Source organism: Schistocerca cancellata, chromosome 12, assembly GCF_023864275.1.
Source record: "Schistocerca cancellata isolate TAMUIC-IGC-003103 chromosome 12, iqSchCanc2.1, whole genome shotgun sequence".
Classification (NCBI taxonomy): Eukaryota; Metazoa; Arthropoda; class Insecta; order Orthoptera; family Acrididae; genus Schistocerca; species Schistocerca cancellata.
The window spans coordinates 60698868-60718020 of record NC_064637.1 but is presented as its reverse complement, the minus strand read 5'-3'; the positions used below and the strand labels follow the sequence as shown (position 1 = coordinate 60718020).

Below are 19153 nucleotides of genomic sequence, written 5' to 3'. Positions count from 1 at the left end.
AGGCAATGAACTCTGACCTGTGTGCTGTAGGAGCCCTTAGCATGGGCAGCATTTAGAGTGCCTGACCTCGGGTTCCCTGCTGCACAATAAAGGCACCTTCTTCAAAGTCGGGAATTCAGTGCATCTACATCTACATCTACATTTATACTCTGCAAGCCACCCAACGGTGTGTGGGGCAGGGCACTTTATGTGCCACTGTCATTACCTCCCTTTCCTGTTACAGTTGCGTATGGTTCACGGGAAGAACGACTGCCGTATGGTTCACGGGAAGAACGACTGCTGGAAAGCCTCCGTGCCTGCTCGATTCTCTCTTAATTTTACATTTGTGATCTCCTCGGGAGGTATAAGTAGGGGGAAGCAATATATCTGATACCTCAGCCAGAAACGCACTCTCTCGAAACCTGGACAGCAAGCTACACTTTGATGCAGAGTGCCTCTCTTGCAGAGTCTGCCACTTGAGTTTGCTAAACATCTCCATAAGGCTATCACGCTTACCAAATAACTCTGTGACGAAATGCGCTGCGCTTCTTTGGATCTTCTCTATCTCCTCTGTCAACCCGACCTGGTACGGATGCCACACTGATGAGCAATACTAAAGTATAGATCGAACGAGTGTTTTGTAAGCCACCTCCTTTGTTGATGGACTACATTTTCTAAGGACTCTTCCAGTGAATCTCAATCTGGCACCTGCCTTACCAACAATTAATTTTATATGCTCATTCCACTTCAAATCATTCTGTGGAGGACCACCACCCATCCTCCTAGTTTTGAACGTACCAAATTCTCAGAGGCACCATTGTAGTCAGACAGAAATGGTATGTGATACTGTAATTACAACAACAGGGATTGACAACTGCACCCGCTTCCCATTTATGTACATCCGAGTAGTAAATTTCTGGACAGGGGTTCCTCATCACAACTTTATCTACTAAGTCCCTGCTACAAGCCTTTGACAGGACAGGAATTGCAAAACACTCTGTGTATAATGTGCGAGACGAGAAGCCTGGACTGAGGATCAAATAAGTCATCAAAGTTTGTACATATGTACAACACGCCAATTTTGCAACGTCTTTCAATCTTTTGCTGAAGAGTAAAATGTATGCAGGAACATAGGTTGTAAACTATGTGCATGGAAGTTGACTGTGATGTAAACACAAATCTCGTACCAGTACTCCACAGTTAGCGAGGCTTTGCTCGTGAAATATATTGTATTTGATAATGGCTGACATTTTACCATTAAAAACAGCATAGTGATATCCTTATTGATTTTAAGAAATATTTACTATCACAATCTCAGTTGTTTTAAATATATGATTGATGACTAGTTTTCATCAGATATGAGAAAGAAAACCACTCTGAGAATGAATTTGGAGAACAGTAGGGTGTGTCAAACTGAGCAACATTTTCCAAAAAACATAGATCATTCTGTAGTTGCAGCTGATCGGTGACGAGTACAAGGAAATGTGTGCTTTTAAGTTAACTCACCCAAGCTGCCACAATTGTCATACTAAAAAGCGGAGTTGCTATTTAAATCAGCTGAAGATGATGATTTTGGCTGATCAGTCCAATCTAGGCAAACTTAAATTCGTGTCTATGCTAGTTACATTAGATTTGAATTTTCTATGTTGTTTACTGGATAATGCTAGACTATTAAAGCAACTGTAAAAATACTGTAATTTCATTAATTTGTTTAAGATAATGAATTGTCTAGAGAAATACCTTTGCTCTAAGATAATGGACATGTGATACTGTAAGGTGCAATGTTGTTAACAATGAGATATATAGGTCACACATTTTAATTGTTGCTGTTGTAGATAGTGAAAGAAATTTTGTTCTGGCAAGTACAATAGCATACTTGATACACACGCTCTTCCTGGACAAACTTTCATGTTTTATCTTCTGATTTTTCCCCACACTGTATGACAATCATCTTGCTATCCAAATGGTCATAATTGGTGATCAGATAAGTATATCTAAAAACCACAAAAAATTAAATCTTTGATCTCTCGGAAACTATTATATTTGCAAACACAGATGCCTTATTTTTAAGTGTTCTAATAATCAATGTGGTCCAGATTGTGTAATTTGTTTTGACCTGTGACTTAGATATTTGTTAAAAAGATAAGTAGTATTACCTAAATTCTTTCACTACAGTTATTTTTGACTGTCAGACAATTATCGTGCCAAATTCGTCAAAATAGGTGAGCAGCTTGTCTTGTCTCCTTATAAGCAGACTGTGTCAGTGTGTGCTGTCTAATTTTTCCCATTATAAAGACAAAATAATCAGCCACAACATAGACGACTACTACTGTGTACTCAATTGTGTTTTTAAGGACTGGAGGACTGCCGAAATTGAGGCATCTGTACATTTGGTACGCATCCGGCCTGGACGATGACGTAGTGGTTGCCATCATCCGCGGTTGCCCCGCTTTGCAGGTACTCGCCATCAGAGATGCATATTTGGTGTCAGACGCTGCCTTCTGCGAGATCTCCCATCTGGAACATCTTGAAACGTAAGTGGTGGAGTGCAGACAGTGTAACTGGCTGAGTAACGAAACCATAACTCGGGAAGCAGTTGAGAATCGTGCAACTTAACTTGTAGATGTGGTGCTGAAATTGCCTTTCAAAATGATAAGGTGTAACATTAAATGGAAGTACATTGCTGACCATTAAAATTGTGATGCCGTAGAGATAGACTGCACCAGACATTAGATTGGCACGTTGTGTACTAAATATTTGAATATGTTTGGATGTGCAGATGATCAGTGTTTCAGTGCAGCCATACAGAATAGGTGGGGATAAGTCCATCTACGATCTGCACGTAAGGAGAGAGTACGCTGTGGGTTTCTCATTGAGAAATTGTGTTAGTTGTTGTTTCTGAAACAATCACATAATGCTTCTCCTAAGATGGAGAAATGTCTACTGGCACATGTCAGAATGACTGTAGTGTGTCATTTCGCAATATTATTACTCTCATCGGTTAGGATCCCACAACTGTTATGCAGAAATGGAAATGGTGCATCGGGGAAGCCCATACTCGACTCGATCTGCGGGCGACACTCCTCATTGACTAGCGCCAGAGAGGGCAGACACATCATTCTGTCAGTTTTGTACGATCGCACAGATGCACAGATGAGTCATGTTCATTAACTCGGGTAAGGCCATTGTGACGAGGCAAATGTTACTACGTGCTACTGCACATATGCAAACAAAATTGATCCACGTAGTACTTCCGTATTTATTAGCAGAAATAAAAGCTGAACTGAACAGTATACTGCGGGAAGGCTATAGAAGCATTATACATCTTTAGCGCTGAATTCTTGCTCGCGACTACCAACAATCTCCATCAAAATAGGGCAGGAAGTACCAGACACGCAGCAGCACACATTGTCACGTCATGAGCTCAGTAACTCGCTCTAGCTGTAGATCCTTTTCCATCTTCATAAAGTAACACTGCTCATCTGTAAAATCCAGTTTTCAGTGTTAAACGTCAAGGACACCGATGAAAAGTAAACTGAAACTTTGCTTTTCACATCTACAAAGCAGCAACACACAAAATGTGACAACATCGTGAGCACAACAGTTTGTCAGCACTGTAACCACTGTTGTGGCTTCCCTCAACACGTCCCGAAGAGACGATGTGACAGTGGTGCGCCTGATGACGACATTGCGGATGGGGGAGAGCAGACGCCGCCAGGTGGTATTTGTCATTGTTACACAGGTGCAGCACCTGTCGTGATGGTATAAGGTGACTGTTGGATACACAGCAAGATTACCTCTAGTTAGTGTTGCTGGTAATTTGTTAAATTTCTAACCTGTTACAGGCAGTGGCCGTGACAGGTTTCCGTGACACTTTCTGACGAGGTACCGCACGAACTGAACCATCTCGATACAGAGGGTGGACAGCCCTCGACCTTTTCAAAAGCCTGATCGAGTTGCTGAGAGACTGGTGTGCCATTGCTACTGCTGATGAGCTCCGACACGGAGTTGAAGCTGGAATGACGTACCTGCGTGTCTCATCGTAGCTCGGTCCAGCTTGATGCATAGTCAGGTCACAGCCACATATGCTGACAGAGGTGAAGGCTCTCTACTAGATGCATTCCCTCGAATCACCTGAAGTATAAGTGTATAATCTTCCTCCTGTACTGGAATGTACTGTCTGACCACGATATTATTGCACTTTGCCTCATGGGGCCATTGTTGGAAATGTTTGGTAACATTACACTAAATGAGTACCGTGGTGACTGAAAATGCTTCGCACTGTGAATGCCTTTGGGCCGCTCGTGTATATACTATCAAGTGGTTCGGTGTGTCCTCATGAAATATGAGGATAAAAAGTCATACGTAATCTGGCAGGGAGCTATCAAGTGAATTAAAATAGTCACATAAGTACATAAGGTTAAAGTATGTTATTAGTTTGTTTTCTGATTTTATTTTATTTCCACATTTTTGGCACTCAAGCATTAACCGCCTTGCAGAACAGTGAAGTTATTTATGTCGATTTGCTAAAGAAATTCAGCTGTTATTAATCTTTTCCAATGAGGCAGTCAATTTGTTTCAAACTAAGTGTTCCATTCCACACTAATGGTTAGTCTCAACTGTTTGCTGAATTCAAAGTGCAGGTTTTCATCTTCTGGCACATACGGCATTATGACATAATAAAGAACTGAACATAATAGAGTAATGGTACTCCAAGAAAATTTACATCCTGAAAACAATATTGAAAAGTTTAAGATCTGTTCATTGTGAATCAGGACACACGATGTGCACTTCAACCCAAATTATTCATTTTAGTGTGGTTTGCACAATTCCGATGCTCTTGGAGTATTCTCTGATGTCCTGTTTCTTTTATGGCATAATGTAAGATCTCTTAAAGCTTTATACATATGAACCTATAGAGTACTGGCATTGTCATAGCTGCACATGTGCAGTAATGCCTGTACTCTGGCACTCTCTGGAAACTGCTGAAATGAACCTGTTTCTAATGGATTGTGGAAAAATATTGTGAATGGTGGTTTGAAAAATGATACTGTCAAAGTAAATTTCTGTTTACTCAAGATGAATTATGTTAAGTGTGAGAAAGTGTGATGAATTTCTTAAATCACAGACTGTTTGACTCACATTCAAAACTTTACACTTTGAGGACAAGCCACTTGGAAGAATTTCAAACCCAGAAGACCAGACATTTATGTCATTATTTAAAATTTTACTGGCGCATTTGCTTGATTATCTTTAAGTGTAACACACGGAAGAAAGACCAGTGTTATAAATGAAACCTTACCTTTTCTTGTAACTACAGTATGTGTATTAATTTAAACCACTAATGTTCCCTGTTTGTGTGTTCATACTACTGAACAGTAAAGTTGCTATTGGCTCACTATGTTATGTGTCCTGTGCTCTGAATATCTGCTGTCATCGGCTGGCGAGATCACGTGACACGAGTTATGATTGTCTTACAAAAATGGAGCACAAATTTCGTAATACACTGAAGAGCCAAAAAAACTGGTACACCTGCCTAATATCGTGTAGGGCTTCCACGAGCACGCGGAAGTGCTGCAGCATGATGTGGCATGGACTTGAGTAATATCTGAAGTAGTGCTGGAGGAATTGACACCATGAATCCTATACGGCTGTCCATAAATCCGTAAGAGTACGAGGGGTGGAGATTTCTTCTGAATAGCATATTGCAAGGCCTCCCAGATATGCTCAGTAATGTTCATGTCTGGGGAGTTTGGTGGCCAGCAGAAGTATTTACTCAGAAGAGTATTCCTGGAGCCACTATATAGTAATTCTGGACGTGTGGGGTCGCGTTGTCCTGCTGGAATTGACCAAGTCCGTCGGAATGCACACTGGACATGAATGGATGCAGGTGACCAGACAGGATGCTTGTGTATGTGTCACCTGTCAATCGTATATTATATGTCTGCTTGTGTCTGTATATGTGTGGATGGATGTGTGTGTGTGTGCGAGTGTATACCCGTCCTTTTTCCCCCCTAAGGTAAGTCTTTCCGCTCCCGGGATTGGAATGACTCCTTACCCTCTTCCTTAAAACCCACATCCTTTCGTCTTTCCCTTTTCTTCCCTCTTTCCTGACGAAGCAGCCGTTGGTTGCGAAAGCTAGAATTTTGTGTGTATGTTTGTGTTTGTTTGTGTGTCTATCGACCTGCCAGCACTTTTGTTTGGTAAGTCTCATCATCTTTGTTTTTAGATAAGTAAATACTTTGCTACTGAGTGTCAACAGAAATGTTAGGAACATGGCTTATCTGGATGTCCTTCACTGTGCGATTGTGTCTTGAACACTTGTATTCAGCATCCATATGTTACTTGCAGTCTTCAATATACGGTCGAAACATTTTCTCTTTTCTTTATCCTTGGATAGTACAGGACCTTGACTTTATTTTACAACATTCTACATAGGGTAACTTTTTTATATTCAGATGCAGTATTGACACTGTTATATTCATAACATGTTTGTATATAAATAAAATCATCATCATACTCTGGTGTGGTCCATTTCTTTTAGTACTAGCTACCTGAATGCCCTTTCTTGTCATTACTGGGATGAAAACCCCCAAATCAATACTAACTTATAAACTAAGTATGTAGTTGCTCTAAGGACAACCAGTGTATATTTCTCATGTATTTATATTTTCATTCTGTACTCAAATGTTTTTAGTTCATTATTTTCTGACTGGTTCTCAGAATTCAAGCCTTCTTTGTGAGACAGCATGTCTATCTCTGTGATTCACCTTTCTCTCTCTTCCATATTCATACAATGAGTGTGTATGAAACTAATGGGTATGTACGAACTTCCAGCATGTTGGAGTAGCTTGGGTCAGCAACTTCTGTTGATCAATAGACTGAAAAGCCAGTCCAACCTGTAATTTTTTTAAACTTTTTATTCATTTGATGACTAGTTTTGGGCCTGACGCATTTTCAGATCATCATAACAAACTCGAAAATGGCATTTTCGAACATATCAAAAATGTGCAATTAACATTTACAGTGCGACCAGATAAATGTTATCTGTCTTCAAAAATGCCATTTTTGACTTTATGATGATTTGAAAATGGCTGAGTCTGAAAATTTACTTTGATAAAAGTAAATTTACTTTGATAAAAGTAAATTTACTTTGAAAGTAAATTTACTTTGAAAGTAAAGCCTAGTTTACACGACGACACTAGGTTGTAGGCAACTGCACTCCAGCCACTGGGCATGCACGCCGCGCGTTTGCCTAACTCTGTGAAACTAAACACTTTCAGCATGTTTCAACTTTGACAACACTAATTTTATGAGTTTTGAGATTACGTGTGTTCATAGGGTATGGACAAACTGAAACATGAAGTGGAGAACGGAGAATAACCTTCGCTTTCTGGATGTCTGTGCTTTGCATAGGTGTTTCAGTGATGCTGATTACAAGGTTAAGAAACATATTGCTGCTCCTGGAACCATCATGTGCAATCAGAACATGGTTTGACAATGTCTGAGCTGCAAGTGAAAATTTATTGAATACAACTCAATTAAGAAGAATACAAGCAAGTACAATTCTATCTGTGAAACTGCTCCCGTCTACAAGACTACATAAAATCTCATCGTTTGAGTTGGCCGACTCTTTCTTAAGGAAGGCTACACAAATCAAGAAGCTGAATTCTTTATTCAATATTCATCTATTTAAAACGTTGCAAAAGTGCTCCCCATTCACATATGTTTGAATTTTAAAATATTGCCACTACAGATCTGTCTTCAAGACACTAGTTTGCAAACCATTCTCATCTTAATGCAGCCTGCTTTGAATATCTATTGCTGTTAATGTTGATAATTATTACTGTTATGTTAATAATTATTAGTGTTAATGAAAAAGCATCACCTCCAACTAAAACTGCATCTTCCAGCATGCCGAGTATTCTCGATTGTAATGTATGCAATGTGATGTGCAGTTTCAATTCTGGCAACAGTGCTTCATGCATCACAGTACCTTTATTCCTTATCACATAAGTAACTCTATTTAGAAGAAACGTGAAGAGTTGTGGTGACATTCTAAGATAATTAAAAGAACTTCTTGGGTCTTCCATTATGAATTATATCAGCAAGGTTTCTGAGCAACCGAGTTGACGTCTTTTATTCATCCAGTCACGAAACACAGTTCTTATTTTTTCTTATACAGCGATTCCACGTAACACGGTTTAACATCTCGTTAAAACTCATGCGACATGCAGCTGTAAAATCATTCATCTCAGACATCACTCAGGAACCCACAAAATGACGAAACTGAAGTGTATATTGGTGTCACTGAGTCTACAGTCACATATGAAACCATTTGCATGCAATTTGTTCCACACAACGAGTGGAGTGATGCGGCCGCTAAACCTGCTGGGCAGGACAGATGATTAGGATTGTGGAAAGGTCCAAATAAAGTTGGGGTCAGTTTCACCTTAAAATTATAATTTAATAACAAATTTACAACCAAAGTGGCACATAGCTGAACTCTTACAACTATGAGTTCCAAAATCCAGTTCTTTGTCGGCTGAAGGTTTCCAAACAAGAAATCTTAAAAATAACAAGATAAAATGCAGTTAAAATTGCTTATAAAAAAATTAAAATATGTATTTAGCACAGCTGGGCTGAAAGCCTCAAGGCAAAGGTGGATAGGCAAACGTAAACAAGATGCAATACAAACAGCTGAAGACCCACAATAAAATGTTCAAGATTTTAAAATAAATTACCGTAACCTTTCATAGGCAGAAGGCCGGAATGTTTAAGCTTGAAAGGTAAGGTTTTTTAAGAATAAGGTTCCAAGGCTGAAGGCCCACAATTAATTTTCCAATTTTTTAAAAAAATATAACCATAAGCCTTAAGTTTGAAGTAGCAAACCGGACTAAAAGAAAAGACACACAACTTTCAGCAAATATCCACTTGCCGGAATTCAAACTTACTTACATAAAACACAGTAAAACCAAGAATTTTTCTTTTATCATTGGCTATGATAGATTATAAACAGACAATTAAACACCACTGAGAAAGATAGTGAAGACAACAGCACTTGGAAGCCTCCAGGGGGTCGGTCTGCCCTCGTTCACTTAGGTGAGACAGGGGGTGAGCCCAACTACTCTTGGTCCATCGGAACCCAACCTAGGGACAGCTACGGACCGATCAACAGACGACTTGCTTGCCACCAATCGGTACATGAGATTTTAAACACAACATGTTACAGGCATGATTATCCACAATCAAATATGTATATGTATTAAGCTGTCAAAACTACATACCGTGTTAGACAGCGACAACAGGTGAGGAAAGGACACTGCTGAAATTATGGTAGTGGCCAGGGCAAGTAACCGGAACACTAACAGCCACAAGGCAGAAAATTCCGCTGGTGCACTTGAATTGAAGTCAACCAATGTAGTTAATTCCACCGCATGGCGGCTAAATTTCAGCAGTACAAACACTTGGTGTTGCTCACAGGAAAACCTCCCCAACAGTGAACCACCGAAACGAACCACATAACATGAATGGATGCGGCTTGGGTACTTGAAACCACTACTCAACTTGACGTCCTGGGTCGGTGAACCAAGAAGGTCATTGTGATCAGACAGCTCCACATATGCTCCGACACTGCCCAGGGATTGCCAGCGGATCCAGCCGACTGCACTGTGCGGAGATAACTTCCCTGCTCCGCAGCAACCGACCGACTGATCACAGACCCCCTAGCCAGAAACTATATCCACGAAACCAAAGATGGTGCACAGTACAAATATCGATGCACATCCATGCTGCCACATGTAGAAGGAAGAACCACCACGGTGTAACCGCAGCAAGGACGGGAAATCAAACACAGATAGACATCCAAGTTCACAAAAACGTATAGTTGGGATTGCCAGCGGATCCAGCCGACTGCACTGTGCGGAGATAACTTCTGGAGCAACCCAGAGTCATTGTGTAAGCTATGCTTAACGCTTTTCAAACTGCCATTTGCAATATTTTCCTGTGACCTGTTAGAAATAGATTTGTTTCAGCAGTTGCCAGAGAGCGCCAGATAACAGGCATCACCGTGCTTGCGCAGCTACGAAGATGTAGGAAACCCGTATGTTCATACATGTAAAACATTAAAAGAGCTTACATTATGCCACAAAAGAAACAAGACATCAGGGCATACTCAAAGAGCAGTGGAATTTCATGAACCATACTAAAATGCATAATTTGGCTTATAGCGCACATTCGCATGTCCAGATTCAAAGTAGGCATAAACCTGATATTAAGCTTTTCACTGTGGTTTTTGGGATGTAAATTTTCTTGGATTACCAGTACCGTATTATCTCATGTTTGGTTCTTTATTATGGCATAATGACATACGTGCTAGATGATGAGAATGTGCACTTTAAATGCCGTGCAAAGTTGAAACTAGCCGATAGTGTGGAATTAAACACTTCGTTTCAAATAAATTGGCTGCCTCAGCAGAAAAGATTAATAAAAGCAAAAATTCCTTTCGCAAACTGACAAAAATAAATTTGTTGTTCTGCGAGGTGATTAATGCTTGACTGTCAGAAAGGTGGAAATATAATAAGATCTGAAACTAATAATATTTTAGCCCTCCATAATTATGTGAATGTATTTTAATTCACTTGATAGCTCCCGGCCACAGAAAATCGTTATGTTTTCATTTGACATGAGACCAGTAAATGAAGAGGAAACAGCAAAATCACTAAATGTGAACATGGGTGACATGGACAGTACCTACCTCCCCACAACAACTCAGACTGCTCTGTGCATCTTTCTGAGGTTATCAGGTACTGTGCCTCCTCAGTTATGTAGAAAACCACATACACGTGAACTATCGTTCACATTGTTTGTGTAGCAGCACAAAATATATATAGGTAAATACTGCACTAGACAACAAGAGTAAATTCTGGAAACACATTTTGTTCAGCATGAAAAAAATATGTAACTGGCTCTGTGTTGAAACTAAAAACATTGGAGCAATGTAAAGTGAATGACGGTGTCAACTAGCACTCCAAGTGGCCAAATGCTGAAACGTGCTAAATATGACTTGACAAAGGTGTCACAATGATTACAAAAATCATGATACTGCCATTGCACCTTAGGGACAGTTTGGAAATAGTTGTAATAGGTCACGATATCTTTATTTGAATGAACCTAGTAACTCCCATCAGCCACCATGCCAAGTAGAGGTTGGCAGCGGCGGAAGATATGGCAAGAATTGTTCCGATTTTTACATGTTTACCTTCAAATCCACTGAGTAGAGTGATCTGGTGTCAAGAAACTTAACCACATAATAGTTGTAAACACTACTGTATGGCCAACATCATGCCAATGTCATTTTTCCTCCACGAACATTTTTTGTAATGCTTAAATCGTGGGAAAATTATAAATATGTTGACGCAAAATCGGGTGCAGATTAACATTTTGGACATAGGAAATTTTAACGGGATCAATAAAAAATGTTGTAATCAATAGGAAAAAATTAATTCCGGGGTTGCAAAAGCAGTGTTATAGTGTAGAATAAAAATTTTTAATGAATGAAAAGCACCAGTTTGCTTTTTGTTCCACAGTGGAACTTTTCATGTTTTTCTACCAAGAACCCACGGAAGATTCTGTTAACATGATAAAAATTTTTAAGTTATCATATTCTTTTTTCCACATAATTCGAATCTTACCTTCTTCCAGCATTGATCTTCTTGCAATTGTAAAGGTTTTTAACTGCAACTACCACTACTAGTCACAAAATTTGTTAACTATGTATTATTTATTTATTTATTGTGCGACATGTTTCGAGAAAATACCTCATCGTCAGGCATACGTGGCATTACAAAAACAATTTCACAATAAGATCATATCTGCAATGTCATATATGCCTGATGATATTTCCCTTGAAACGTGTTTCACAATAAATAAATAATACACTAGCTAGCAAATTTTGTGACTGGTAGCAGTAGTTAAAAAGGTTTACATATATCTTGAGACAGTCATGGTCGAAAAATAGTCAAAATGGCTTCAAATTCTTTCTTCCAATTGCTCCAGCCTATTGGATATTTTTACATGATAGGGATGGAGTGTTTTGTGTTGCAAAAGTAAGACACAGATTTCTGTCTGGTGAGTTTTAAAAATTCATTTAACTGTTGGGGTAGCCTTGACAATTAAATGAATTTAACTGTTGGGGTAACCTTGACAACCCCCCCCACGAGCCATGGACCTTGCCATTGGTGGGGAGGCTTGCGTGCCTCAACGATACAGATAGCCGTACTGTAGGTGCAACCACAACGGAGGGGTATCTGTTGAGAGGCCAGACAAACGTGTGGTTCCTGAAGAGGGGCAGCAGCCTTTTCAGTAGTTGCAGGGGCAACAGTCTGGATGATTGACTGATCTGGCCTTGTAACATTAACCAAAACGGCCTTGCTGTTGTGGTACTGCGAACGGCTGAAAGCAAGGGGAAACTACAGCCGTAATTTTTCCCGAGGGCATGCAGCTTTACTGTATGGTTAAATGATGATGGCGTCCTCTTGGGTAAAATATTCCGGAGGTAAAATAGTCCCCCATTCGGATCTCCAGGTGGGGACTACAGAAAACTGGCATTGTACGGATCGGAGCATGGAATGTCAGATCCCGTAATTGGACAGGTAGGTTAGAAAATTTAAAAAGGGAAATGGATAGGTTAAAGTTAGATATAATGGGAATTAGTGAAGTTCGGTGGCAGGAGGAACAAGACTTCTGGTCAGGTGAATACAGGGTTATAAATACAAAATCAAATAGGGGTAATGCAGGAGGGTTTAATAATGAATAAAGAAATCGGAATGTGGGTAAGCTACTACAGACAGCATAGTGAACGCATTATTGTGGCGAAGATAGACACGAAGCCCACACCTACTACAGTAGTACAAGTTTATATGCCAACTAGCTCTGCAGATGATGAAGAAATTGATGAAATGTATGATGAGATAAAAGAAATTATTCAGGTAGTGAAAGGAGACGAAAATTTAATAGTCATGGGTGACTGGAATTCGAGAGTAGGAAAAGGGAGAGAAGGAAACATAGTAGGTGAATATGGATTGGGGGAAAGAAATGAAAGAGGAAGCCGCCTGGTAGAATTTTGCACAGAGCATAACTTAATCATAGCTAACACTTGGTTCAAGAATCATAAAAGGAGGTTGTACACATGGAAGAACCCTGGAAATACTAAAAGGTATCAGATAGATTATATAATGGCAAGACAGAGATTTAGGAACGAGGTATTAAATTGTAAGACATTTCCAGGGGCAGATGTTGACTCTGACCACAATCTATTGGTTATGAACTGTAGATTAAAACTGAAGAAACTGCAGAAAGGTGGGAATTCAAGGAGATAGGGCCTGCCCAAACTGATTAAACCAGAGGTTGTACAGAGTTTCAGGGAGAGCATAAGGGAACAATTGTCACAAATGGGGGAAAGAAATACAGTAAGAAGAAGAATTGGTAGCTCTGAGGGATGAAGTAGTGAAGGCAGCAGAGGATCAAGTAGGTAAAAAGACAAGGGCTAGTAGAAATCCTTGGATAACAGAAGAAATATTGAATTTAATTGATGAAAGGAGAAAATATAAAAATGCAGTAAATGAAGCACACAAAAAGGAATACAAACGTCTCAAAAATTAGATCGACAGTGCAAAATGGCTAAGCAGGGATGGTTAGAGAACAAATGTAAGGATGTAGAGGCTTATCTCACTAGGGGTAAGATAGGTACTGCCTACAGGAAAATTAAAGAGACCTTTGGAGAAAAGAGAACCACTTGTATTAATATCAAGAGCTGTGATGGAAACCCAGTTCTAAGCAAAGAAGGGAAAGCAGAAAGGTGGAAGGAGTATATAGAGGGTCTATATAAGGGTGATGTACTTGAGGACAATATTCTGGAAATGGAAGAGGATGTAGATGAAGATGAAATGGGAGATACGATACTGCGTGAAGAGTTTGACAGAGCACTGAAGGACCTGGGTCGAAACAAGGCCCCGGGAGTAGACAACATTTCATTCGAACTACTGACGACCTTGGGAGTGCCAGTGCTGACAAAACTCTACCTTCTAGTGAGCAAGATGTACGAGACAGGTGAAATACCCTGAGACTTCAAGAAGAATATAATACACTCCTGGAAATTGAAATAAGAACACCGTGAATTCATTGTCCCAGGAAGGGGAAACTTTATTGACACATTCCTGGGGTCAGATACATCACATGATCACACTGACAGAACCACAGGCACATAGACACAGGCAATAGAGCATGCACAATGTCGTCACTAGTACAGTGTATATCCACCTTTCGCAGCAATGCAGGCTGCTATTCTCCCATGGAGACGATCGTAGAGATGCTGGATGTAGTCCTGTAGAAGGGCTTGCCATGCCATTTCCACCTGGCGCCTCAGTTGGACCAGCGTTCGTGCTAGACGTGCAGACCGCGTGAGACGACGCTTCATCCAGTCCCAAATATGCTCAATGGGGGACAGATCCGGAGATCTTGCTGGCCAGGGTAGTTGACTTACACCTTCTAGAGCACGTTGGGTGGCACGGGATACATGCGGACGTGCATTGTCCTGTTGGAGCAGCAAGTTCCCTTGCCGGTCTAGGAATGGTAGAACGATGGGTTCGATGACGGTTTGGATGTACAGTGCACTATTCAGTGTCCCCTCGACGATCACCAGTGGTGTACGGCCAGTGTAGGAGATCGCTCCCAACACCATGATGCCGGGTGTTGGCCCTGTGTGCCTCGGTCGTATGCAGTCCTGATTGTGGCGCTCACCTGCACGGCGCCAAACACGCATACGACCATCATTGGCACCAAGGCAGAAGCGACTCTCATCGCTGAAGACGACACGTCTCCATTCGTCCCTCCATTCACGCCTGTCGCGACACCACTGGAGGCGGGCTGCACGATGTTGGGGCGTGAGCAGAAGACGGCCTAACGGTGTGCGGGACCGTAGCCCAGCTTCATGGAGACGGTTGCGAATGGTCCTCGCCGATACCCCAGGAGCAACAGTGTCCCTAATTTGCTGGGAAGTGGCGGTGCGGTCCCCTACGGCACTGCGTAGGATCCTACGGTCTTGGCGTGCATCCGTGCGTCGCTGCGGTCCGGTCCCAGGTCGACGGGCACGTGCACCTTCCGCCGACCACTGGCGACAACATCGATGTACTGTGGAGACCTCACACCCCACGTGTTGAGCAATTCGGCGGTACGTCCACCCAGCCTCCCGCATGCCCACTATACGCCCTCGCTCAAAGTCCGTCAACTGCACATACGGTTCACGTCCACGCTGTCGCGGCATGCTACCAGTGTTAAAGACTGCGATGGAGCTCCGTATGCCACGGCAAACTGGCTGACACTGACGGCGGCGGTGCACAAATGCTGCGAAGCTAGCGCCATTCGACGGCCAACACCGCGGTTCCTGGTGTGTCCGCTGTGCCGTGCGTGTGATCATTGCTTGTACAGCCCTCTCGCAGTGTCCGGAGCAAGTATGGTGGGTCTGACACACCGGTGTCAATGTGTTCTTTTTTCCATTTCCAGGAGTGTAATTCCAATCCCAAAGAAAGCAGGTGTTGACAGATGTGAAAATTACCAAACTATCAGTTTAATAAGTCACAGCTGCAAAATACTAACACAAATTATTTGCAGAAGAATGGAAAAACTGGTAGAAGCTGACCTTGGGGAAGATCAGTTTGTATTCCGTAGAAATGTTGCAACACGTGAGGCAATACTGACCTTACGACTTATCTTAGAAGAAAGGTTAAGGAAAGGCAAACCTACGTTTCTAGCATTTGTAGACTTAGAGAAAGCTTTTGACAATGTTGACTGGAGTACTCTCTTTCAAATTCTAAAGGTGGCAGGGATAAAATACAGGGAGCGAAAGGCTATTTACAATTTGTACAGAAACCAGATGGCAGTTATAAGAGTCGAGGGACATGAAAGGGAAGCAGTGGTTGGGAAGGGAGTGAGACAGTGTTGTAGCCTCTCCCCGATGTTATTCAATGTGTATATTGAGCAAGCAGTAAAGGAAACAAAAGAAAAATTTGGAGTAGGTATTAAAATCCAGGGAGAACAAATAAAAACTTTGAGGTTTGCCGATGACATTGTAATTCTGTCAGAGACAGCAAAGGACTTGGAAGAGCAGTTGAATGGAATGGACAGTGTCTTGAAAGGAGGATATAAGATGAACATCAACAAAAGCAAAACGAGGATAATGGAATGTAGTCGAATTAAGTCGGGTGATGCTGAGGGAATTAGATTAGGAAATGAGACACTTAATGTAGTAAAGGAGTTTTGCTATTTGTGGAGCAAAATAACTGATGATGGTAGAAGTAGAGAGGATATAAAATGTAGACTGGCAATGGAAAGGAAAGCTTTTCTGAAGAAGAGAAATTTGTTAACATTGAGTATAGATTTAAGAGTCAGGAAGTAGTTCCTGAAAGTATTTGTATGGAGTGTAGCCATGTATGGAAGTGAAACATGGACGATAAATAGTTTGGACAAGAAGAGAATAGAAGCTTTCGAAATGTGGTGCTACAGAAGAATGTTGAAGATTAGGTGGGTTGATCACGTAACTAATGAGGAGGTATTGAATAGGATTGGGGAGAAGAGAAGTTTGTGGCACAATTTGACTAGAAGAAGGGATCAGTTGGTAGGACATGTCTTGAGGCATCAAGGAATGACAAATTTAGCATTGGAGGGCAGCGTGGAGAGTAAAAATCATAGAGGGAGACCAAGAGATGAATACTCTAAGCAGATTCAGAAGGATGTAGGTTGCAGTAGGTACTGGGAGATGAAGCTTGCACAAGATAGATTAGCATGGAGAGCTGCATCAAACCAGTCTCAGGACTGAAGACCACAACAACAACAACAACAACAACAGCCTTGACAAGGTGTTAGCAGTTCTTTTTTTATCTACACTATATTGAAACTGAATTCCTCGAGACACCATCTGGCTACTCTTCCTTGCAGCAGTTTGCATGTCAAGGTAAAAGAAAGCACTTGGTGGTCGCACTAGCCGTTGGTGTGTTTTCCCCTCAAATAATGTTCAAATTTCTTATAAGCCCACAGTATAAAGGGAGCTTTGAGCTCCATTACTGAATATGTTCACTCACATTCAGTAAGAGTTCTGCGTGAAAAACTAATTATCTTGGGTGTGTGTTGTGTCTCTCTCTTGGTGATTTGAAATAGGCTTGCCCCCAGGACCGGCAAAGATCCATCAGTGCTGAATTAAAACTCTTGTGACACATCTGGGTGATGCAAAATGTATTTGTGTTGAGTAGAACTGCTTTTATGCTTTCAAAGTCAATTTAACATTTTCTGGTCCATATCCATGAGTTATTCCTCTGTTACAGTTTTAACAAAGCATTGCTGGTCAGCAACAAATTGTCTAAAGGCAGACACTAAGCCGAGATTACCTTTGAGTTGTTTTTCTTCTGAGGCAGGGAAAATGTCTGATTTCATCTAGTTTTCCCAGATCTGTCCAAAAATCTGACCTTTTCTGTCCCAAATTCAGACTTCTTTAAATTTGCTGTAACACCATATTCTGAGAATCAGTAAAGCAATTGTCCCAAAAGTTGCAAATACTCTTCCCAGGTAGGCTTTGCTATTAGCAAGTAATCCATGTAGACAGAGACTGTATAAGTAGTTTTGGACCTAAAACTTTGTCTAATGCAGAAGTGATGTCACCTGTGCTCACACTTAAGCCAAAAGGCAGCAAACTAACTTCATAGCTTCTGCCCCACATACAAAGGCAGTATATTTCCTACTGTCTAGCAACCCTTCATCAGCTAGAAGGGTAGACAGGCAGGTGCTACTGCCATGACATTGTTTGGCTGTGTACGGGTATACTCTGCGTATGCCGGTGCCACTGGTATTGACATTGGCAGGTCATTTTATACTCCCTTTTCTCCGTGCCTGTAGGATAGGGGTTAAATAGTGCATAAGGACTGCAGCTCTCTATTCTGCCTAACTGCACCTAATTGCAAGTGATTAGTGACTTGTTTGTGGTATCAGTACCACTAACCTGTTCCACAAGTTTTTTCTTCTACTGCCTTTAAACCTGATACAGTATTGGCAAGTAGTTCATTTTTCCTTTTCCCTTTTCCCCGACTACCTTTTCAATCCCTTTCTACACAGGTCTTGTGCTGTTGCACTACCTTCTGTGCTGGTGTTATATGCTTGTTTAGTAACTCTGATTTGACACTCTCCATTAAGTTTATGCCCTTATAAGTTTTTTTTTTTAATGAACTTACTGATCAGTTTTAAATTAATCAATTCTACAGACAATTCCTCTACTTCCTGAGGCAAATCTTTACATATGCAGGGTGTTTCAAAAAGAATATACGTATTTGGAATGCATATATTCATTAAACTTTAAGACATATGAATATGAAACTTAATGCACATATTTACGAACCTCTCAACATCAGATATGTCCTCCATCAATGACACGAACAGTATCACATCCATACCCAAATTCCTCCCATACTTGGGCAAGCATGTCCTTCGTCACTGATGTTATGGCAAAACGGACCTGCTTCTTCAACTCTTCCTGGTTCTGTGGAAGTGGTGGTACATAAATGTTCTCTTTAATGAAACCCTACAGGAAGTAGTCAGAGGGTGTCAAATCTAGTGACCGTGGAGCCCAGCTGAGATACACAAAGTCAGCAGCTCCTTCACGACCAATCCAATGGTTCGGTAGAGTTTCATTCAGATATTCACGCACTTGGGTACTCCAGTGCCGGGGTGCCCTCTCTTGTTGAAAAATGAAGTTGGTTGTTTCTGAGCAGAAGACAGTCTTGTAACATAGTGAGATACTGCTGACCATTAATTGTGTTTCTATCAAAGAAGAATGGGCTGCAAGCAGATGATCTAGATATTGCACAAAACACATTGACTTTGGGCGAATCTCGTACATGTTCAATGGCTGCATGTGGGTTCTGTAGGCCCCAAATTCGAACATTGTGTTTGTTTACCTGGCCACTAATATGGAAAGTCACTTCATCACTGAACATGATGCGTTGTGCAAAAGTGTTATCATTGTGAATAGCATCAAAAATCTCGTTACAAAATGCCACACATTTACATTTGTCATCAGGATGCAGAGCTTGTAATAGCTGTAACTTGTACGGCTTCATAACCAACCGATGTC

At 41.1% G+C, this 19153-nt stretch overlaps 1 protein-coding gene across 3 annotated transcripts in view; it reads left to right on the top strand.

Moving 5' to 3' along the window:
* LOC126109776 (uncharacterized) overlaps positions 1 to 19153 on the top strand; it is a 136953-nt gene that overhangs the window by 99060 nt on the left and 18740 nt on the right. For 2 of the 3 annotated variants that reach the window (XM_049914830.1, XM_049914832.1), the window contains one exon: positions 2334 to 2513. The exons of the other annotated variant lie outside the window; for it this stretch is intronic. In XM_049914830.1, the coding sequence (XP_049770787.1) occupies positions 2334 to 2513 (180 nt within the window). The remainder of the gene's footprint in view (positions 1 to 2333; positions 2514 to 19153) is intronic. 3 annotated transcript variants of the gene reach the window in all.